The 25019-nt window shown below is 37.4% G+C and overlaps 1 protein-coding gene across 4 annotated transcripts in view; it reads right to left on the bottom strand.

The window, feature by feature from the left end:
* The window catches only part of PlexA (plexin A), a 94584-nt gene that overhangs the window by 31949 nt on the left and 37616 nt on the right, over window positions 1-25019 (bottom strand). For all 4 annotated transcript variants that reach the window (XM_074138557.1, XM_074138556.1, XM_074138558.1 and 1 more), the window contains one exon: window positions 22163-22442. In XM_074138557.1, coding sequence (XP_073994658.1) covers window positions 22163-22442 — 280 coding nt within the window. The remainder of the gene's footprint in view (window positions 1-22162; window positions 22443-25019) is intronic.

The raw sequence follows: 25019 nt of genomic DNA, 5'->3' as shown, positions 1-25019 counted from the left end.
TGGAAATATGTGAAATAAAAGTAGGCTCAAACGGCTTAAAGAGTGTCAGTATGAATACTTCTAGTTGAAAAACGTCTGTAAATTGCCTAGAAAAAAATATGTAAATACTTACGAATCCGTTCCCTACTTATAATTAACGTTATTTCAATTTTCGAATTTTCCGCTCCATAAATTTTCAATGCAGTTGAAATGTTCTTCCAGAAAAGAGCTCATAACCAATTTAAAGAAATCATGAGCAGAAATCACATCTCAAAAGACACTAAACCTTGGAATCTATGCCAAGGAGGCTTCAGGCAATAACAAATGCAAAGGGATTGCTTACAAAATATTAGGTCTTTAGTTTTGCGTTAATTATAACATTCAGACTGAGTGTATGAATACTTTTTTTGACCACTGTATATTTATTGCCTTTCCACTTTACAAAAAAAAAGAACAAGATTGTGTTTTCAAATTCGGGGGTTTAGGCGAGAAATTTCATTTTGATTAATATTATACAGAGATGAAAGCCCCTCTAAGGTCAACCCTTAAATTACTATAACCTTAATTTTCCCTAGATGTTTTTAAAAATACACCTATCATTAATTTGAACATGAACCGGTCTGTCTTGTCCCAAAGGTACTGCAACCAAAGAGAAATCTTTAACTTTAGAAACCTACATAAACTCTTCTGATGACTCAACAAACTTAGCAATTGCAACGCCGGCTAACAGGGAGGCCATTCTCCTGTGTCTGATACAGTCTACATTGAGGAACAAGGTTAATCAAACCCTATCCAGTGAGGAAAAGAAATTTATTGCTTCCTACCGATAGTTTTTTTTACTTATTCTCCTCTTGTCACAGTACGAGTATACACAAAAGACTGGATCCCTCGCACGGTAGAACAACACCTTGTGAAGATGTTTTCCAATTTATCGTACCTGCCGCATAATTTAGTCAGCATGGATACTCGGCCAGGTAAGATTTGCGACCATTTTGGAGGTGCGCCGTTCGCCTTGGCCGTTTGTCTTAGCGAGTGAACTTGGGTGACGTAATTTGGCACCTTTTCCGCTAAAAAGCACCAGAAGGCAGCAAGAAAAAACTGTGATTCTTTTTACTGCTGAACCGACTATTGTTCTCGCCCAATGCATTGGGCACTCACCACCTCCCTAGAAACATTCCACATCAGCCCTAAAATTAAAAGCACGCAGTATTTAGGCTAGAAGAAATCTATCTCCTCTAAATTCCAGTCCCCCGCTAATTTTTTTTCATAACAAAATAAAGTCAGGACATGAAGGGAGAAGGATCTTGAGAGACTGCAGCTACTCCTAACCAATGATCGAAATAATAGTAATAAGGGAAGGGATTAGCTATGCGGTTTGCGTATTGGATTCCCACGCGGAGGTCCCGGGTCCGAATCCAGCTGCTGGCCCTTAGATTTTTTTCTCTTCCTAGGAGCTTCTTACAGCTCACTGTCCGGATATGGACAGCGTTGTCTGTAATGAGAGAACACTGTCCGGAGGCCGGCAGTGCACTGAAAAAAACTCTGGGCGCCAATAGCCTTAGATGTTGATGCGCCTTAAATCATTAAAATAATAATAATAATAGATCAACATTATTAAGATGTTTTAGATATAATCGTCGCAAGCTGTTTTCGATAGAAAAGCAAACAGAAACTGAAAAATTAATTCAGTAAATCGACCTTCACATTAGTCGATTTTTATTACCGAAAGCCTCAAGATTGAACAGGTTCTCCCAGCTGAACTGGTTGAACTGTCTCCGTTCTCATAAACATAAATCTTTGACATGTAGTTCCTTCAAACATAGAAAACTATTACATTTTGTTTAAGCTCTAAAGAGAAACCAACTCATTTAATAATTGGCAAAAAGATATCATATCGAAAATTTACTGATATTAAATTTGATTAATCGATTTTAGAAATTATTACCCAACAAGAAAATTAAAACTCCCAAAGATTTCAGCCATATTTAATTATTACCAACATTACAGAGTTTGAAACCGGTACAGTATACAGAAATGTTACCTTACAAGAAAGCCTAACCAAATCCCTCCCTTTTAAAAATGACCTAAAATTAATTTTTATAGAAAGATGATAAAATTAATAGCGAAAAATAATACGCATTAACATTAATGTACATGATAAAATCGTAGGTACATAGAACAACAGCACGTTAGAGGGAAACCCAAACGCCCCATACCCTGGTACTAAACTAAAATCAATTTTCACAAAAAGCAAACAAAAAGAAAACAAATTTTTTTAAAATATAAACGACTAAATCGCACTATTGGAGTCTATATTTTCTTCAATCACAGAATGTAAGCAGCTCGTATTCATCTTACCATAACATTATTTCAATGTTAGGACCGCACTTTAAACTAAAATGGCACTGTTAGATGGATATCTGATTATCCCTCTCGCCTAGAAGAACTGTACAACGAATTTTTCCAGAAAAATGTTTCAGCTATTTTCGGTAATATTAAAAAAATAATAATTAGTGAAATATAAGGGAGTAAAGATTAGTTCTGTGGTAAAATACCACAGAGATATCGGGGTACGAATCCAACTGTTGGCCCCTTAGATTTGCTCTTCCTGGGAGTTTCTTTACTGTTCAACTTTTCGGAGATGGACACTTAGGATTTTCTGTAACTCGAGAGACACTATTCGGAGACCGGCACTGAAAAAAAAGTTCCAGGCGCCAATGACCTCCTCAGTTTGAAGTCCAGTGACGCGAATATTCTTGCGTTCCGTGAGATGATTGAAGGAGACCGCCGGCCTTACAATATGGGAAATTGCTGCACACGTTGTAATCTCGTACGGGATTGCCCAATCAATCATTTCCGATGATTTCGGTTACCGAAAAATGTCGGTAAGGTGGGTTCCTCGTCTCTTGACGAAGGAGCAGAAAGCAAACCGTCTTGCCCGTCTGTGAAAGACTTTTTTGACCCGATATCGAACAGAGGGGGATGCTTTCTTGAGGCACATTGTCACCTGTGATGAGACGTGGGTGCAGCATTACACCCCTGGGAGGTCATCACTTTTGTCGACGACGATGGTGTAGAAACATTCGCGCGCAATTGGCTACTGACACGACCAGATTCATTCTTTGATGACTGAATTAAAAAATCGTCCGATTCGATGGGAAGAATGTGTAATTAGAAGAATAGAAAAATGAGGTGTATGCAAAATTTTATTTACTGTACCAATAAATGTTCTAAAGCAAAAGTCCGGTTCATATTTGATTCACCCTCATAGAAAGAAGCACTTTAGAAAGCCCTAGAAGCCACTTTCAAGACTGTGAACAATCAATTTTAACAAAGACGTACTTAATGTTGTGGATAATCAATCAAGACAGAATACATAGTAAGACCAAATCCTTTGACAGAACCCATAGTCAAATCTGATTCTATAGAGAGACCAAATCCTAAGTTTCAGCTGATAGCAATTTTATTAGTTCTCAAGATATTTTGCAAAATCCACAATCCATACATGGACAATTTCTAAAAACTAATTTTTCTGTGACAAATTGCCTAAATACGGATATTTCCAGGGAAACCTAATTCTCGAAAATTAGCTTTCGAAAATTTAGAATTAACTTTAGACATACTTTCCTAAAGTATGATGGAAAAGTTTAGAAAGCAACAAAGAAAATTAGGATTTCCAATTACGGAAAAACGTCCCTACTCAAGAGACACAAAACAGGTATTTTTCAATTGAAAACTCAAATTTCAAAAAACCTGTCATATTCTAATAGTTCCTCTTTTTTTACTAATTGATCAGAAAGATTTTTTTTTTAAAAAAATCCACCCAGCACGTGTTTAGAACTGGTTTGCTTGAAATAATCACTTCTAATTTTAGTAGCAACCAATTGTTTAGAAGAGTTCTAAAAGAATTTTTATAAACACTAAAAAGGCCTTTTGATAAAAAAAAAAAAACAGATTCCATTCAGCGAGACAGTCACAAATTTCAAAAGTCAAAGACAAGATTAGTCATTTACCAAATATGGTATGAACGCTTACAAGTGGGGAGGAAAAAAGCAAAAATCGCTTGCGATAATTTTTATTTTTTATTTTAAAGACGCGTCAACATCAAAAGGTCATTTGCATTCGGGAGACTGTTTATCAGTGCGCTGGCGGTCCCATAAAGAGTTCATTTGCTGCACTGATGACCGCTAAAATTGATAACTGATAACTGCTAAAATTGATAACAGATAACTGCTAAAATTGATATTAGATAACTGCCATAATTATCATAACTTTTGTAATTTAAAAACTTTTTAGAACTTCCTTTATCTATTACAGTGGCAATTAAAGTTAAACCAAACCTTTCAGAATCTCTTGAATTCTTCAAAAAGCATGTTTTTCACAAAATTGTTTCAAATAAATAAATAAAAAATCAAAGATATCAGTACCATTTATTATCTCCCAGTTCAAGAAAGACAAAAAAATTGAAATTTAAAATAGAATAAAGAAAAAAATTAATAAAAAGTGACAAGTTAGAGTCTGGAGAATTTAATTTTAAAAAAAAAAACTATTAATTACGATTTAAAACGAGAGTTGGATTTTTTTATTCACGCGAGATTTTTTAAACATTTAGTTGAATAGAAAGTGAGATAACAAGAGTTTTTGAGGCACTCTATATACAGTGAGGAAGTGTTGGACAGCATACTAATAGTGGACTGTACAACAATAAGTTTATTAGAGAAGGTTTTAGGATGGGTCTAACAGCAGCTCGCTCGCCGAAGAAGTGAGTGGGCCAAGTCGGGGATCGAGGCTTGCAGAGAGCCGAGTAACTCGCGCTCTAACCAATCGATAAGGGTTTCCCTCACCCACCGGTTCCGTTCCGGGAGACCGCTATTTCTTCTGACACTTCAGTCAAGCAGAGGAAATCGTTTTCCTGCGCTTCTTTTTTCCATTTCTTTCTTCTTTTTTTTCTTTCTACTTTTTGCTACCACGAGCGGAAGTTCCAACCATCGCGTCAGCTCCACCAAATAGGGTTTACACAGGAAATACATCTTTCGAGATCTACAGAATTGAAAAAAAAAGACTTTTTAGCTATGGCACAAAAAAAAGGAGATAGAAAAACAAATCCTTATTTGAAACTATTTTCAGGAGCTGCCCCCTTTTACTCACTCCTAATACTAAGGGGTCAAAAAATCCTGTGAGTAGTAGAAATCAAAATTTCGGCACAAACAGTTACACATAGAGGGGTGAGTTTTGAATAATTTCTTCTTAACAATGCCATTGTAACATTCATTAAAATCATTTTCGCAATAAAACTTAGTTTAAATGGTATAACTCTCCTAAAAATCTGTGTAAAAGAATTTGTTATCTGCATTTTAAACCTAGCTCTCCACTATCCAAGTATTACACTAAGTTCACGAGAAATTGGATTCGAAGAATAGGCCAGATTGGAACATCCAATCTCACCCACATCTCATCATACGTGGCCGTGCAACATCTACTCCATCTACCACTTCAATTCTTGTACACAACTGCAGCTTTGTAGCTCAATTTTAGAAGCAGCAATAAGGTGGATAAAGTTTGGGAGTTTTACATTTCCTCCATATTTCGAATTGCTGTATCTCCTATCCTATTGGTGTAAACTATGTGCAAATATGGGCATTTACAGTACTAGTCTACCTCTACAATTGTGCACAATTCCCGCTTTCTATCTGTATTTATAAAAGAGATATCAGGTGATAAAGTTTTAGGAGTTTTACGTTTCTTTCATATTTCGAACTGCTGTTTCTCCTTTCCTATTGGTGTAAACTATGTCCAAATAAGGGCAATTACGGTACTTATCTACCTCTACAATTGTGCACAATTCCCGCTTTCTATCTGTATTTATAAAAGAGATATCAGGTGATAAAGTTTTGGGAGTTTTAGGTTTCCTCCATATTTCGAATTGCTGTATCTCCTGTCTTATTGGTGTAAAATATGCGCAAATATGGGCATTTACAATACTAGTCAACCTCTACAATTGTGCACAATTCCAGCTTTCTATCTATATTTATAAACGAGATATCAGGTGAAAAGTTTTGGGAGTTTTAGGTTTCCTCCATATTTCGAATTGCTGTTTCTCCTTTCCTATTGGTGTAAACTATGTCCAAATAAGGGCAATTACGGTACTTATCTACCTCTACAATTGTGCACCATTCCAGCTTTCTATCTGTATTTATAAATGAGATATCAGGTGATAAAGTTTTGGGAGTTTTACGTTTCCTTCATATTTCGAACTGCTGTATCTCCTGTTCTATTGGTGTGAACTATGCGCAAATATGGGCAATTATAGTACTAGTCTACCTCTACAATTGTGCACAATTCCCGCTTTCTATCTGTATTTATAAAAGAGATATCAGGTGATAAAGTTTTGGGAGTTTTACGTTTCCTTCATATTTCGAACTGCTGTATCTCCTGTTCTATTGGTGTGAACTATGCGCAAATATGGGTAATTATAGTACTAGTCTACCTCTACAATTGTGCACAATTCCCGCTTTCTATCTGTATTTATAAATGAGATATCAGGTGATAAAGTTTTGGGAGTTTTACGTTTCCTTCATATTTCGAACTGCTGTATCTCCTGTCTTATCGGTGTAAACTATGCGCAAATATCGGCATTTACAGTGTTAGTCTACCTCTACAATTGTGCACAATTCCAGCTTTCTATCTATATTATTAAAGGAGATATAAGGGGAAAAAGTTTGAGAGTTATACATTTCCTTCATATTTCGAATTGCTGTATCTCCTATCCTATTGGTGTAATCTCTACGAAAACATGGGCAGTTATAGTACTTGTCTACCTCTACAATTGTGCACCATTCCAGCTTTCTATCTGTATTTTTGACGGAGATATCAGGTGATAAAGTTTTGGGAGTTTTAGGTTTCCTCCATATTTCGAATTGCTGTATCTCCTATCCTATTGGCGTAAACTATGCGCAAATATGGGCAATTATAGTACACATCTACCTCTACCATTGTGCACAATTCCCGCTTTCTATCTGTATTTATAAATGAGATATCAGGTGATGAAGTTGTGGGAGTTTTACATTTCCTCCATATTTCGAATTGCTGTATCTCCTATCCCAGGGGTCGGCAACCTATTTCAAGTAAAGAGCCATTTCTCCTTAAATAATTTTAATAAATCTTACCAAGAGCCGCAAGGATGATAGTGTAAAAACCTCTGTAAATCATTTGTATTCACAAATTATTATTTTATGATATTCAATAACATTTAAATGTTTTATATATTTATTTTCACATATTGCAAAGTAAATTAACAAATAAATAACTAAACCTGTGTTTAAATGAAAAGTCGGCAGTTTCATATAATTACGTACTTTATTTTAATATAATTCCATTCAATTTCGAACCTATCACATTTAAAATTATTTTTTAAAAAATACCTTTAAGAAATGGTATTTTCATTCGTTTCAATAAAATTAAAAAATAAAATATATTTTGGACAGGCTGAAGAGCCACACAATTTGGATAAAAGAGCCGAATGTGGCTCGCGAGCCGCGGGTTGCCGACCCCTGTCCTATCCTATTGGTGTAAACTATGCGCAAATATAGGCATTTACAGTGTTAGTCTACCTCTACAATTGTGCACAATTCCAGCTTTCTATCTATATTATTAAAGGAGATATAAGAGGAAAAAGTTTGAGAGTTATACATTTCCTTCATATTTCGAATTGCTGTATCTCCTACCCTATTGCTGTAAACTGCACGCAAACATAGGCAGTTATAGCACTCATCTACCTCTACAATTGTGCACCATTCCAGCTTTCTATCTGTATTTTTGACGGAGATATCAGGTGATAAAGTTTTGGGAGTTTTAGGTTTCCTCCATATTTCGAATTGCTGTATCTCCTATCCTATTGGCGTAAACTATGCGCAAATATAGGTCCCATCTACCGCTACACACAGTGGCCCACAATATCATATAGGTTGGCCACCCCTGTTTGTAATCATTTACTGGACATATTAAGAAAACTGTACAAAGACAATCCAGCGTTGGAATAAGACCAAAAATATATATATATACATTTCATTTTGTTTTGTAGTATTTCTCATTACTTACATACGTAAGAAAGTATTGTGGACGATTGTGATGACCTTATATCAATTAATGATTAATTCCGGACAATGAAGTCGTTCAGCGAATAGAATTAAAAATCATAGCTTGGCGTCAATAAATAGCCCAGTTCTGACACGAATATGTAATTTTAATCCCATTTATCAGTAATAACTTTAAAATTACTGTAATATGAATCGATGTAAAACACAACACATTTAGAAAGCCGCGCTATAAACAAAAATATTTTGTAAAGCACACACGATTTTTCTCATGAGCAGTTCTGTCGTCTTATCTTCCCTAGAATTCGTACAAGTACGTTATTGCTTTTGATAAAAAAAAATTAACAAAACTGTAATATGGGAAGGAATGTTATTTAAATATTTTAACTTGTACGAAGAGTGAAGTGTGATAATGTAGAAAGAGTCTGATAAGAGCTGCGTGACAAAGACTAAACTCCGGGACAGATAAAACCTCATAATTATCAATGTAGCTAGCTGTCAACTATAACTCGACTCAAGACAAACAGGACTTAAAGGAACCTATTTATACATATTACTTACAGCACCACAAAAACCACTAGACAATCTTCTTATCCACCCACGCACTACTCTAAAGAAAAAACCAAATACAATAGTCAAATTTTCAAAACTTTAATTTTATTAAGTTTGTTGTTTGTCACAGGCATCTTTGCCCGTTTTCTGAATCAGCTGATTAAGAGAGACACATAATTGCTCTGTTATACAGGGGTGTACACGGAGAAGAGGTCGAAACTTTGGGAGGTGATTCAGCAGCTCAAATACAACAGAAAATATTCTATTCACTCTGGCCCGATTCTCAATAGTGTCCAAGATATTTGCATTTTTTAACTTTTCCGTCGATATTCGCATTTTTCACCATAAAAACGGCCTTAACTTTTCTATCCTTTATCCTACAACAAATCTGCTTATTCCAAATGAAAGAGCATTAAATTTCCTATAAATCTGCTTAACCCAGTGCCTTAAAATGTTTCTTATAAACAATGAAATTTTTACTTTAATGTCGGTTATGCTACATCCCAGTTTTCTGCATTTACACCCCTCTGTTCGGGGTAGGGTTTTATTAAAAACAAAAACATCCATATAGTCTTGAAGCTTAATAAATGCAAAACTTTTCCTGCAATTGGATGACTCCTTGGATCATTAATCATTGCAAAAATACATTTGAAAATTTTAACAGAAATCATCGAGAACGAATTTTTTAGACATTAAAGTAAGATTTTCATTGTAATAAGAAACGTTTTGAGGCTCGGTATTGAGCAAATTTATAGGAAATTTAATGCTCTTTCGATTGGAGTAAGCAGATTTGTTGTAGGATAAAGGATAGAAAAGTTACGGCCGTTTTTATGGCGGAAAAACGCGAACATCGACGGAAAAGTTTAAAATGCAAATATCATGGACACTATTGAGAATCGGGCCAAAGTGAATAGAATATTTTCTGTTTCATTTGGGCTGCTGAATCACCTCCCAAAGTTTCGACCTCTCCTCCGTGTACACCCCTGTATTTAGTCAGACTATAAACCATAGGAGCAAAGCAAGGAGACTAACCAATAACATTAATATGCTTGGGAACTCAAAATTTGCGTCCCAATTATTTTTTTTAGAAAAAAGTATATTTTATATATGTATAAATATTTACAAAAGTAAATGGCTAATCCCTATGTACTAAGGAGGTAGTGGCTAGGACGCATTTTCTAGTTCTATCATTTTTCTCGATTATAAAACAGTAATGAAGAGATAGCGGTATTCCTCCATTAACTAGTAGCGACAATTAGCCCAGAATAAGTCGATTGGCCATGTAGTCTGGCATAACGCCTTCTTATTAAATTAAGCACAATAGGTTGTAAAGCATCTTCACGTGTGATCCGCTGTAGGTGGGTCCACCTCTGTGGGTACCATAACTGGAAGAAAGGAAACGTTTCTCAAATATTCGAGTCTGATTAAACCGCAATCGCTAGATCATGAGGCCTCTGGCTATTGGAGATCAAAGTAGACGGCCTACAAAAACTATTGCTGTGAACCCCTTGGTCCTTGAAAATGGCGACATATTTCCTACTAGATGGGATCATCACAATAAGACTTTTCTTTTCACTGTTTTGGGAATGGATTTGACTAAAAGCTCTGCAGAGACTGTGTCACAGAAAAAAAGAAGAAATAGATTCGCAAAATTAAAATATAAGTAATACGTAAATTAAAAGTAGAGGTAAGCTGAAGTACGCACTGGACAAGCCTTCCTAGTTAAAGATCTGGCTAGGTATCTGTAAGTAACGGATCAGAGGCGCACCTCGGTCACTAATCGACGGTTTTGGTGGACTATGAAGTCCACTATTCAAGGAAAACTGAGCCATCTTGGAGAGTAGTACCTGGAGGAGGAAGAGGAGGACACATTCTATATAGAATCTTCACAGATCCTAGCGCTTCTTCGACTGGGTGGGTCAGAAGGAGGTGTTTTAAAGACTAGCGAGGCACCAGCAAGAAGGCACAATGCTTTGCACGTTTTACCCCTCCGATAAAAGTAATAGGCCTTTTTTTAAGTCATGAAATTCTTTGGAGCCTTTTTCAAAGAAATCTCACTGAATTAATCCAAAAATTTATTCAGTTAAATGGTACTTGCAGTTAACTTATTTTTTAACGTCTTTTGGTAACAGAACGAAATATCAAAAATTTGAGATAGCTGTGGTTTTTCGGAGTAATGATGCTCCTTTAACGTATACAAATGATATGGCACTAAATGTAAACCAGTTAAAAAAAAAAACAAAAAAAATCACAATGTTTATTTTTACAGGACAAAGGTTTAATTTGATATTCAAAAGGCTGTGGTTGTGCATGGTGGCTGGGCGGTTTATGTAATGTAGCTTGTTGCACTGTATTTACACACATCTATCAGCACACGGACACAGAACGGCTGGATAATTACCTCTGGTGACAGGCAAAAAGGTAGGAAGGAGCATATTGACGGGTGTCAAGGTCAGGCGGAGCACGGGCTCAGCACCCAGCCTCCACACGGCCTGATCAATAAACATTACCCCCACTCCAGCACAATCACCTACACTCGCAACAACACACACACACACACACACACTTCCTCTTACAAACCTTAAACACTTTCCACTTCTACTTTCTACTTTCTCTTACAGTTGGGAGAGCCAAACAAGTCAATCTTGCCAACTTTCACCACAAATAATACACACTTAGCCAGGTATAGTTAACATGCTTACCAACAAAAAGACACATAAAGTTCGTACTTGACATTTCACTTACCAAGGAAACTGGTTATAAGAATTTGTTCCAAATCAGACACCGGAAATGATATTCTACCAATTAAATATTCCGTTTTTTCTGTTGTTTTTTTCGGAAACGACTTCAACAGTTTCCTTTTAACTTTGTTCACCTACTTACACACATTTGGACCAACAACTCTTATTTGAAACATTTACCCAGTCGAAAAGGAGCACCATTTGTCTCTGTCGCTGACTATTCTTTCGGCGTAAGGCCTTATGATCCGCTTCTTCTACAAGAATACTTTAGTGGTTACCCTCCAATCTTAGACGTAGTTTTAGGAGTTGCTAGGGCAACTCTCATCACCATGGCTTTTTTGTTGTAAGCAGCCGGATAAAACCTACATCATGGAAGCTGATGTTTTAAAGAAGAGCGGGCCCATATTCTCGGTTTAGTCATGTCTGGTCTCTCATTTTCTTAGTCTGGAGGCGAATGTTATAAGATTGTTTAAGAGTCCATAGTTCGCGTCTACATTATATGAAAATGGGGGACGAAATTCGAGTGATGAACGGCGAGTTTTTGCCTCCTAAGCTACTTCCTCTTTTTCTAAGAAATGTTTTGTTAATAGCGTTGAAAAATCTACGCTACAATGGATAAAATCCTAATGATGAACGGCGAGTTTTTGTCTCCTAAGCTACTTCCTCTTTTTCTAAGAAATGTTTTGTTTATAGCGTTGAAAAATCTACGCTACAATGGATAAAATCCTAATGATGAACGGCGAGTTTTTGTCTCCTAAGCCACTTCCCCTTTTTCTCAGAAATGTTTTGTTTATAGCGTTGAAAAATCTAGCTACAATGGATAAAATTCGAATGATGAACGGCGAGTTTTTTCCTCCTAAGCTACTTCCTCTTTTTATAAGAAATGTTTTGTTTACAGCGCTGAAAATCTACGCTACAATGGATAAAATCTGAGTGATGAACGGCGAGTTTTTGTCTCCTAAGCTACTTCCTCTTTTTCTCAGAAATGTTTTGTTTATAGCGTTGAAAAATCTACGCTACAATGGATAAAATCCTAATGATGAACGGCGAGTTTTTGTCTCCTAAGCCACTTCCCCTTTTTCTCAGAAATGTTTTGTTTATAGCGTTGAAAAATCTAGCTACAATGGATAAAATTCGAATGATGAACGGCGAGTTTTTTCCTCCTAAGCTACTTCCTCTTTTTCTCAGAAATGTTTTGTTTATAGCGTTGAAAAATCTACGCTACAATGGATAAAATCCTAATGATGAACGGCGAGTTTTTGTCTCCTAAGCCACTTCCCCTTTTTCTCAGAAATGTTTTGTTTATAGCGTTGAAAAATCTAGCTACAATGGATAAAATTCGAATGATGAACGGCGAGTTTTTTCCTCCTAAGCTACTTCCTCTTTTTATAAGAAATGTTTTGTTTACAGCGCTGAAAATCTACGCTACAATGGATAAAATCTGAGTGATGAACGGCGAGTTTTTGTCTCCTAAGCTACTTCCTCTTTTTCTCAGAAATGTTTTGTTTATAGCGTTGAAAATCAATTGATAAAATCATTCATAAGTGTTGCTTTATTGATATTATAATTACCTAATATTATTATGCATTATTTAATAATACTACGCTTTTATAAAAGTTGAGTTATCATTCTTATAATTTTATATTGTCAATTTTCAATAAAAAAATTTAATATTGCACACTTGAAAGAAGAGTTCACACTCCCTCGTCTAGTTGCCCACTCGAGCATCGCGAGTGGACTCGGAGAATGAAAACTAACTTCCCACGCTTGTATAATAAATAACTAAATTTTTCTGCAATCGTTTTAATAATTCATAAGATAAACTGCAAATTTAAACGAAATAGGCTACCCACTGAAGGTTATCTAATTTAGAATTTAAAGTATTGGTTTAACTTGAAATTTAAAAGTGAAAAAATTAAGAAAAAATTCAAACTGATAAAATATATTTTAATATAATTTTTAACACAATAAGGTTTTTTTTAATGCAATATAAGGAGTAAACATGAGATTATAGGAGCCTGGAGATTTTTTTTGTTGTTTTCTCTAACAAAAGAACACTCTCTACCACCGGACAGTGTGCTGTAAGAAGCTCCTACAAAAAGAAAAATCTAAGGACCCAGCAGCTGGATTCGAACCTGGGATCTCCACGTTGGAATCCAATTATTTGCTAACCACTTAGCTAATCCTTTCCCCCTCAATGGTAATTTTTCAAGGCCCTCAATGTTGTGAAATAAAATGGAAATAGATAAAGCTGTTAAGAAAGAAAATAGCGCTTTGGGGGTAGATCCAGGCAATACCTTACCCACAATTCCCTCTTTAGCCCCTAAGAAGAAGAGGGTACACGTAGACAATTAAAAAGTATGCTGCACAAATTTTCTGTTATTTTTGGAGTACGCCCTTGTGTGAGCAACTATTTCCGTCTATGAAATTAAATAAAACGCCATACTGATCAAGATTGACTGGTAAACAACTATCTATCTACCTTAATGAGTACGAGGAAAGCGCTGGCTAGTTTCGGGGTAAAAAAGAATAATTTTATTTCTTTAAAATAGCTATGCGGTTAGCGTATTGGATTCCCACGCGGAGATCCTGGGTTCAAATCCAGCTGCTGGCCCTCTTAGATTTTTCTCTTCCTAGGAGCTTCTTACAGCTCACTGACCGGTGATTGTAGATAGTATTAAAAGGGCGGTTCCACCAAAAAGGGGAAGGAGCGCAGGCGATCCAAAATGCTCATTGTTCCACGCCCACCCATCATCTCATAAGAGATACCAAGATTTAAAAACAAATCCGGCTAAAAGTTGCCAGATGCTAATATAATAAACTAATAAAGTAGCAACAGGACACTAGGGAGCATGGCGACTCAATCGCCCATTGCACTGAATAAACCTAGAAAGTTCTGGTAAAGATTACCAGCAGCCACAATCTCCGGTAGGGAGACATTTAACCTCCCGAAGATGAGGAGTCCTAGTTTTAGAGAATAAACGGGACACACCTCTACAAAGAGCCGCACAGTCTCATTGGACTCACCACAGCCGGCGCGAATTGGTGACTGGATAAGGCCGCATTTGAAAAGATGGTACGCTAAATTCGCATGTCTACTCAACCAACTGGCGGATCCGGGACCTGCTAAAACCAACTATAGCCGTTTTTGACTGGCCAAGAATTTCTTTAGCCTGACGGCAGTCAGCTCGGGATCACCATCGTTTCCGATGTTCCTTCAAAATAGAATACAGGAATAATGGGCTGAGAAGTCACTGTCCGGTGATGGCCAGTGTTGTTCTGTGACGAGAGAAAACTGTGCGGAGGCCGGCAGTGCATTGAAAAAAGCTCCGGGCGCCAATAACCTTAGGACGTTGACGCGCCTTAAATAATTAAAAATATACAGGGTGTCCCAAGCTATATGGATAACGACTTTTTCTCGGAAACTAAGATAGCTAGAAAAAAACTAAAAAATAGGTGTTCCCTTAGTTTTTTGTTAGGAATCCAAATTTACTTTGTAATTTTTTTTTGGTGCTGCCAGAAGCGAGATACAGGCACCAACTTCATTTTTTCAAATGGGGAGGTGGGGTTTTTATTTCAGAAATTGATTCCTCTATTTTTTTAAAGAAACTTTTACTCGAAAGCTTTTTTTCTGTGAGCGATATTTTAGAAGTTATGAATGAAAACATGATTCTTATAAGAAATGTCAAAATGATAATATTATAACGGTTTTTTGATTGAATAAGAAGAAAAGTACTATTTTATCATAAATTTTACTCCTCATTAATATTACAGATCATGCTCGAAATGGCCTCCACTATTAGAGATGCATAGACATGCACTTTCCTGCCCCTTACTGCCAAAGAAATAGATTCAGCTTTAACCGACTTACAGGCATCTATTATTCTCTGCTTTAGTTCATCTACAGATGCAATTCCGGCTTGATTCTGATACACCTAGATTTAGAAATGCTTTTAGATAAGCAGAAATAAGGAAAGAAAGAGAAAAGTTATGAATAATCACCTTGTTTTTCAGGTATCCCCAAAGGAAATAGTCCATAGGTGTCAAGTCCTGTGAGAGAGGTGGCTACTGAATAGCCCCCGTGTCGATATAACATGCCCATCAAATTGCCTATCGAGATATCTCTTTACATGCCTCATGGTATTTTATCGACATGGGGGACGATTCAGTGGCCATCTCGTTCACCGGATTTGACACCTATGGACTATTTCCTTTGGGGATACCTAAAAAACAAGGTGATTATTCATAACTTTTTTCTTTCTTTCCTTATTTCTGCTTATCTAAAAGCATTTCTAAATCTAGGTATCAGAATCAAACAGGGATTGCATCTGTAGATGAACTAAAGCAGAGAATAATAGATGCCTGTAACTCGGTTAAAGCCGAATGTACTTCTTTGGCAGTAAGGGGCAATTGGCAGGAAAGTGCATGTCTATGCATCTCTAATTGTGGAGGCCATTTCGAGCATGATCTGCAATATTAATGAGGAGTAAAATTTATGATAAAATAGTACTTTTCTTCTTATTCAATCAAAAAACCGTTATAATATTATCATTTTGAAATTTCTTATAAGAATCATGTTTTCATTCATAACTTCTAAAATATCGCTCACAGAAAAAAACCGTTCCAGTAAATTTTTCTTTAAAAAAAATAGAGGAATCTATTTCTGAAATAAAAACCGCACCTTCCTATTTGAAAAAATGAAGTTGGTGCCTGTATCTCGCTTCTGGAAGCACCGAAAAAAATTACAAAGTAAATTTGGATTCCTAACAAAAAACTAAGGGAACACGTATTTTTTAGTTTTTTTCTAGCTATCTTAGTTTCCGAGAAAAAGTCGTTATCCATATAGCTTGGGACACCCTGTATCCATATAGCTTGGGGCACCCTGTATGTATTAAATAAATGTTTAAATAAAAGCAATTGTTCGGTGTTTGAATTATCCTATCCATTATTCCTGAAACCTCACTTCAGAATATAAATTTAACGAAAACAAAATTTGTAAATACGATGTGGCCAGCGTGAATCCTGCCTGTTGCATCCAATTGGCCCGTGTTTTAATTGAGTTTTGACACTCCTTGCTCCATTATTTCAATAACTGTCATCCAAAACGAGTACAAATTGTGAGTGCAGAGAAAATTGAATGACGTAAACTGCAGCAGGAGTAAATCATGTGTATTTACACCAGATTTTTCACTACTACAACAACACTATTACAAAAAAATTCCTCCAATAGAACACACTTAAACTTAATTTTTCCATAAAATTTTTAATAAAAGTGATAGCGAAAATTAGAGAAAAAAAACACAAAACGACTGAAAAATAAATTTAGTAATGGCGCGCTACAAAAGTAACAGTTCCAGACAGAATGGCTGTAAGAAAGGAATAAATTGAAATTATACACTTTATTCAATCTAGAAGTTAAATGGCTTATACCTATTAACTATTTCCATTCGCGCTTGATTTGAACCTACTCCCTTTACACAAAATAGCCCTTTTACTTCACAAGCGATTAGCCCTCGTCTAATCCTTAGCCTCTACATGTCTGTCCCAAGCTATTTTGAACATTCCGCTGATCCAATTCTCTAACCTCCAATTACAAATCTCTTTTACTAATTTACTTTTTTTCCTCCATTTACTACACAAATACTCTTTCTCATTATTTTATCTTACATCTTATCACAGCAAGTGTTGGGTTCGTGTTCAATTTTTGTAATTTAATTTTCGCCATTATAAAATGCCGAAAAGACTGCTTGAAAATCTCTCTAAATTCGCTCTCAACGAACAAAAGAAAAATATGCAATTACTTACTCGCTTCTACAAGGTGTGGCTATTAAAATAACGAGACTGATGCAACTACAGAAGAACTATGCACACGCTGTGCAGCGTAAAGCCTTCTCTTTCGTGTTTGTAGAGAAAACTTGGTAAAACCGCTACTGAAACTTATATTTTATTAAAAGAAGTTTATGGCGATGAATGTTAATCACGTGCGCGAGTTTTTTGAGTGGTTCAAGCGTTTCCAAGATGGCCGAGAAGATGTCGGAGATGATGACCGCCCGGATCGCCCTTCCACGTTCAAAACAGATGAAAATATCGGATTATAATTAATCAAAATTACTACCGGTGAGGTGCTTGCTTAACTCCGTGAAAGAGTAAGGAAAAAAACGACCCGATTTGTGGAAGAACAAGTCACGGGGGTTCTCCATCACAGACAACGCGCCGGCTCACACTGCCTTGTCTGTCCAAGACGTTTCTAGCCAAGTACAACATCCCAGTTTTAGGCCATCCGTCTTATTCGCCTGACCTGACCCCATGTGACTTTTATCTGTTCCCCCCAAAGTCAAATCTGCATTAAAAAGAATACGATTTCTAAGTCCGTCGAAGCTGTGAAAGAAAAAGCGGCACGCGTCATGCAGGAGCTCACAGAAAAAGACTTCCAGCACTGTTTGGGAACAATGGTAAATTCGCAAGGAGCGTTGTAGGGATAGAGAAGGGGTGTATATTGAAGGTGATAATAACTAAATATGTATAAATTTAAAATAAAATGTTTTATAGCAATAGTCTCGTTATTTAATAGCCACACCTTGTATATGGACACATGGACTCGAATTATATAGAACTAACCTCAGTTGAATGCAAACCCTCCAATCCGGAATCATCAGGGCCACAGTAAACGCCTAATCCCTAATCCTCAGAACCAAAGACCTAAATATTCCCTCTGTCGCAGACTTAGCCCAATCCTGCTACTTAAAACTCCTACGGCCAAATTAGCTTTCCATTACAATCCTCTCTATCTTTCATCCAGAACTTTTTCGACCGATGCCCCTGTGACCACTTCAACTATATTAACGTCGATCTTCCTAGATTGGCTGAGATCGACTGGAGTAATCACAGGTTGGTCGCCCCCCTTCATGTTACTATGCCAATGCGTGCTTATGCATGTTTATTTTCACTTAATTCGTATTTTTGCTTGTTGCATCATTGTATGCAGTTTCGGAATTCGTAAATAAATTAAAAAATAATAATAATAATAATAAAAATTCACTGCAAATAATAATACTCCTTCAAAAATCCCACACAAAAGCAAATCTATTACGAGGGGCACTACTTACGTATATTTTGAGCCTTGGCAACACAGTGTTGTCTGGTTCTATCTGACGTTTCCACTTGAAAGTTTGACATTTTCTGACCATAACCTTCTTCAGAACGTTTTGTTATTTGAGCGCGATTTGTGTTGTTTACAGTCACTTGAAAATTGTGTCTCAGCGAAAAAATGGAATAAACTCGTGAAAATTTTCGTGCAATGATTTATTACGACTTTCGACGTGGATTATCAAGACAGGAGTGCATCGATCAACTTACTTCCACTTTTGGCGATAAAGCCCCATCCTTTGCCACTGTGAAACGCTGGTATAACGAATTCAATCGTGGTCGTCGTTCGCTCACCGACGAAAGTCGTGCAAGGTCGTCCAAAATCAGTTGTTGTGTCAGAAAACATTGATGCTGTGCAAAAACTAATAATGCAAAATTTTCATGTGACATACTGTGAGATTGAGGCAACCTTATGCATTAGTTCCACCAGCATATATAAAATATTGCATGATCACTTAGCCGTGAAAAAGGTTTGTTCTCGTTGGATCCCACATAATCTGACAAAATCTCAAAAAGATGCTCGTGTCGATTGGTGTAAACAAATGCTTAAGAAATACAATGGCGGTGCTTCAAAAGACGTGTATAAGATTGGAACAGGTGACGAATCATGGATATATGCGTATGAGCCGGAAACTAAATAGCAGTCGACTGCATGGGTGATTCAAGATGAACCAAATCCAACAAAAGTTGTTCGCACGAAACACTTCGAAACAAATGGTCGCCCGTTTTTTCGGAAAAACTGGTCATATTGCAACAGTGCCTTTAGAGGAACGTAGAACGGTCAATTCTGAATGGTACACAACCATTAGTTTGCCGGAAGACTTTGATAAAATGAGGAAAACAAACAAGCGCCGTCGGATCATTCTTCATCAAGACAATGCCAGCTGTCACACATCTCGTCTAACAACCGACTATTTGAGCACTCAAAAAATCGAATTAATGGGACATCTGCCGTACAGTCCTGATTTGGCACCTGATTTTGTTTCCGAACGTCAAGAATAAATTACGTGGACAACGATTTTCGTCGGCAGAAGAAGCCGTTGATGCATTTAAAAACCATGTTTTGGAGGTGTCTCAAGCGGAATGGAAAAAATGCTTTGACAAGTGGTTCGAACGCATGCAGAAGTGTTTAGATCATAAAGGAGAATATTTTGAAAAACAATAAAGTCATTTTCAATGACAAATTACTGTTTTTTTTTGTATTATTAAGCTCAAAAAAAAAATAGTGCCCCGCGTAAAACTCAAAATTGAAAAAATTTATGGATAGCAGCACCTACACTTACAAATTTAAAAAGATAAAAGTATGTTCACATCAGATTTGTTTTTCATAATCGGGAAAACCTTGAAATTTTCCAGTTAAAACGAAATTTAAAAAAAAAAATTCAATCAGTAAGTTTATGTGTAAAAAAATAAAATAAAATAAACAAAATCTGTGTTTGAAAATATGGTTGAGACCCCACAGTGTTGTATTAAAATCAACGAAATTTGAGGTTAATTATCCCGGAAGTGGTGATAATGCAGGCCGTGGGGCCTACATAAGATACTGGTAGCTTGGTAAGTAAGAGCGTCATATACAGTTTGGAAGACTAAGGTGCTTGTGTAGGCGACCTCGCCGAAGGCAAGGCTGTGTCTGAACGGCCGTTCTATGAGAGCTATCTCTCCCGGCTAGTAGACTCGTTCTCATTACACCATCACGTCTAACCTTTTCAAATATGCCAATCTCCTCTTTTTTTCTATATTTTTTTATTTTGTTATTTGACTTGAAAATTCTTTCCTCTCTCGTGTTATAGTGCTCAATACACTACTTCCAAGCAATATTCTAAATCATGACAGCTGTGTATCTCGATGGATGGTTCAAGAAAATTCCATTCATTTTTATTATCTCTTACCGTTAGACATCGAATCTAAATATTCGTTAGATACTTAAGGGGTCACCAATATTTCGGAAAAATATGATTAGAAATACTCTAAAAAAAAAAGAAGAAAAACTAACTCAAATCAACCAATTAAAGAAATACATAAATATAATAAAAAATTATAAAGAAATTTAGGTAACGGAATAGCTATGCGGTTAGCATATTCGATTCCCACGCGGAAGCCCCGGGTTCGAATCCAGCTGCTGGCCCTCAGATTTTTTTCTCTCTTCCTAGGAGCTTCTTACAGCTCACTGTCCCGGGGATGGGGCAATGTTGTCTGTAACAAAGTAAGTTGTTGAATGAAGGGAATGATGAGGTCGTTGTGAAGAGTGAGGTTAGTCACGGAGAAAGGAGTGGGGCCACTGGCGATTCAGTCTGGCGAGGAGTATTGGTAGGAATGTCAGAGGAGGCGAGAGACAGTACGAGACGATTAGAGCAAGTAGAGAGAGCAGTCTGGAATTTGCAATATTTCGTCTTGGCGAGTTGTTTGTATGAATGGGATGTTGAGGTCGTTGTGAAGAGTTAGTCGTGCAGAAAGGAGCGAGGCCACTGGCGATTCAGTCTGGCGAGGAGTATTTTTAGGGTTGTCAGAGGAGGCGAGAGACAGTACGAGACGTTTAGAGCAAGTACAGAGAGCAGTCTGGAACTTGCAATATTTCGTCTTGGCGAGTTGTTTGTACGAATGGGATGTTGAGGTCGTTGTGAAGAGTGAGGTTAGTTCAAGTAGGAAGTCGCGAGGCCACTGGCGATTCAGTCTGGCGAAGAATATTCTTAGGAATGTCAGAGGAGGCGAGAGACAGTACGAGAGGATTAGAGCAAGTGGAGAGAGCAGTCTGGAATTTGCAATATTTCGTCTTGGCGAGTTGCTTGTACGAATGGGATGTTGAGGTCGTTGTGAAGAGTGAGGTTAGTTCAAGTAGGAAGTCGCGAGGCCACTGGCGATTCAGTCTGGCGAAGAATATTCTTAGGAATGTCAGAGGAGGCGAGAGACAGTACGAGAGGATTAGAGCAAGTGGAGAGAGCAGTCTGGAACTTGCAATATTTCGTCTTGGCGAGTTGTTTGTACGAATGGGATGTTGAGGTCATTGTGAAGAGTTAGTTTAGTCGAGTCGCGAGGCCACTGGCGATTGATTCAGTCGGCGAATAGAATTGGTAGGAATGTCAGAGGAGGCGAAAGACAGTACGAGAGAATTAGAGCAAGTAGAGAGAGCAGTATGGAACTTTTGATATTTCGTCTTGGCGAGTCGTTTGCACGAATGGGATATTGAAATCGTTGTGAATGTACAGTGTCGTGACCCCCCTAAAAGGCACTTCTACATAAAATTCCGAATCGAATGACACTTCATTCATGAAAATTGGTTCACGCGTTTAGGCGCTACGCAGTTTACAAATAAAAAGGTAAGAAGACCAATTTTTGAAAATACCGTTTTTGCTCATTTTTGGCAACTTTTTTCCCGAAATTAATAAGATCTGGGTTGTTGTGACAAAATTACAGTTATAAAGGAGGATTTGCCCTATATTATGAAGAAAATTTGGGAATTTTATCTTTTACAGAAAAAGAGAAAAAAATTATCAAAGTTGGGTATTTTTCAACGTTACGCTTTTTCGTGCAGTTTTTGACGATCAACCCTCATACAACTGTCCTACCGGACAGTTTTAATCTGTAACAGTGCTTTTAGCCACCCTAGACGTACGCTCTACACAGCAAAGAATTGGGTACAAAAATTTTACTTACGGTAAGGATGCAAGAATGGCTTGGTGAGATGAAATCCAGTCCCCTATTGCCGCTACCGTTGAAACAAGTTTTTATATTCTGCATGAACTTGCGCCGTATAGCCTTCAGACTGTATACACATAGGGCAGAGAACTGGCTGGGTTTGGCCGATCCTTCGCCTTCTGGTTGTTCACTTTCGGAGAAGACGGCGAACAGCACGTCATCCTGGGCTGTAATACCTAGATTCGCGGCCAGATCAGAACCCGGCCGACCAACGTATCCAGCTTGGACAAGGTTATACCTGTGTAACAAACAAATTATCTTGTAATCACTTGTAAATGTTTTCTTTTTTACTCCAAAAATTTGAAGATGTACACCATCATTTTATTGAAACTACATATATTTTACTGTTGTCATTCATTACTGATACTTTTTCATTTTTTATTGCCAAGGTAATCGTTTGTGTTCTTGCTAATTATATTATTAATTAATTCCGGGTTCGAATCCAGCAGCTGACCCTTAGATTTTCTCTTCCTAGGAGCTTCTTACAGCTCACTGTCCGGTGATGGACAGTGTTGTCTGTAACGAGAGAACACTGTCCGGAGGCCGGCAGTGCACTGGAAAAAGCTCCGGGCGCTAATGACCTCAGCTGTTGATGCGCCAAAAAAAAAAAAAAAAAAAAATTAATTTTTATTACTAATTATACAATATTATTACTTTGTAGGTGATTTTTTTTGTATATGTGCTCATAATGTCCGCGTGGTCATTTATTTTTAATATTGTAATTATATATTTTCTTTTATTATCAGATCATTTTTCTTTTAATTTAGCTCTGTATCTTTTAGAAGACTTTTTATTTTTTACTTTTATTTATTTTCTCGCCGATAACAGTCAACTTCCGGCAGACGGTTCATTACCAATGCTGTATGTAGTTTATGGTTAGATGTATTAACGTAATGTCTTCTTTTTTTTTCCTACAGCAAATTAGAATTTATCGGACTGACATTATAGCTCTTCAGGAAGTGAGATGGTTAGGAGCAGGCATAATAGAAGAAGAAAACTATCTATTACAGTAGCCATGAGAGAAACAGGACGCTTTAGGAACTGGTATCGTGCTAAGTAAGCGGCTAAATCAACAGGTAAAATGCACTTTAAACCCTATAAGCCCCAGTATATGCTATATTCGGCCAGGAGTAAAGTTTTTTAATTATATCATTTTTAGCGTCTACGCACCAACCGAAGTCGCTAAAGATACGATGATAATATGACTTCTATGATGAGCTGGAAAAAAAGCGTCAAGTGCCTCCTGACACGATATAAAACTCTTTCTTGGAGATTTCAATGCGCAGATTGGAAAAGCGTGATTACTTTACCCAATGATAGGCGCTCATAGCTTGCACGATGAAACCAATGATTATGGATTAAGGATGGTCAAATTTTGCAGCATCCTTGGGGCTGTCTGTAAGTAGCACAAATTTTTTAGATCAAAGCAAATCCAGAAAGCAAAAAATGGATTTCCCCTGACGGGAGGACTAGCAAACCACATCGATCATGTGTTGATAAGCTCCAAACATAAAGGGAACTTACTTAACGAAAGTACCTTTACGGGTGCGAATGTACGTAGACTCGGACCATTACTTGCTTACGCTCCTAGCACGAGTAAAAATAAAATAATAGGCTATTTTTTTTCAGGTGGAGCTTAACGTCCAAATACCAATTAGGTGTCGTAGACGGGAATCGAAGCTCATACTTCACTATAAACAATTTTTTTAACAAATAAAAAGTAGTCATACACAGGATTCGAACTGGCGATCTCGCCCTGTGACCCCAGAATATGCTATATTCGGCTAAGAGAGTAGGAAGAAGAAATTACAGCATTTTTAGCAGCTAAGCACCAACCGAAGTCACATTAGATGACGAAAAAGATGGCTTCTATGCTGGATTGGAAAGTGCGTCAAGTACCCTCTGACACGAGTATATCGAACGTACGAAAAGACACGAAAGAAAAGGGTAATTAAGTACAATACAGCCAAACTTAATGATCCCCATGCCTAGATTAATAATCGCATACGAAGACCAATATGCCACATGGAGAACCACACTAATCAAATGTGGGAAGCTTGTAGAGAAAAAGATATAACAACTGTAGCTGAAGAGGATCTAAGACCAGGAGGAAAAAACACGGGGATCTAATTGGTATGACAAAGAATGCAAGAAGGTTATTATTACTATAAATCTCCATGAGGATCATGAAAGATACATGTTCTTGCGGTGAATGAGAAGGTGGCGTAACTATTCCCGAAGGCTAAACGACCATCCTCCTCCCACACAGTAGACCAAGGGGATCTCTACCATCGTCCCTGCTTTACCACAACCACCACGAAACCTTTCCCCAGCTCGTGAACCTGGAGACATAACTCCAGCGGGCTGATTCACGATCCCGTGCTACCATTTCATAGAGTCTCCTGCTTTAAGGCCTAGGAATGGTCACTGACCCAGCCATGCCCAGCTCATGACTTACGCTTTCTCTACACCCTTCTTGTGTCAGGCTTGGGCTTACTACACCATTCCAGGTGAGACGGTCTTCCGTACACGTTTTCCCCTATTGGTCGCCTCTTACGACAGGCAGGGGATACCGTGGGCTATTCTCACCCGATCCCACACGGAGCATGAAAGATACAGAGCCACCAGACGATCAAGATGTACTTGACTCCATCATGCAACCAAAAAAAAATAATAAAGCTCCCAGGGGTTGATGGACATGCAGGCCGAACTCCTAAGACACGGTGGACCAGAAACTGTGCAGCTATTGCATGACATTATAATGAAGGCGTCTATAGGAGGAAGCTATACCAGAAGAATAATATGCACCATACTT

Source organism: Rhodnius prolixus, unplaced genomic scaffold (genome assembly GCF_049639745.1).
Source record: "Rhodnius prolixus isolate KJV_2025 unplaced genomic scaffold, Rpr scaffold_11, whole genome shotgun sequence".
NCBI lineage: Eukaryota > Metazoa > Arthropoda > Insecta > Hemiptera > Reduviidae > Rhodnius > Rhodnius prolixus.
Note: the sequence above shows the minus strand (reverse complement) of the source record. Positions and strands in the feature narration are given on the sequence as shown.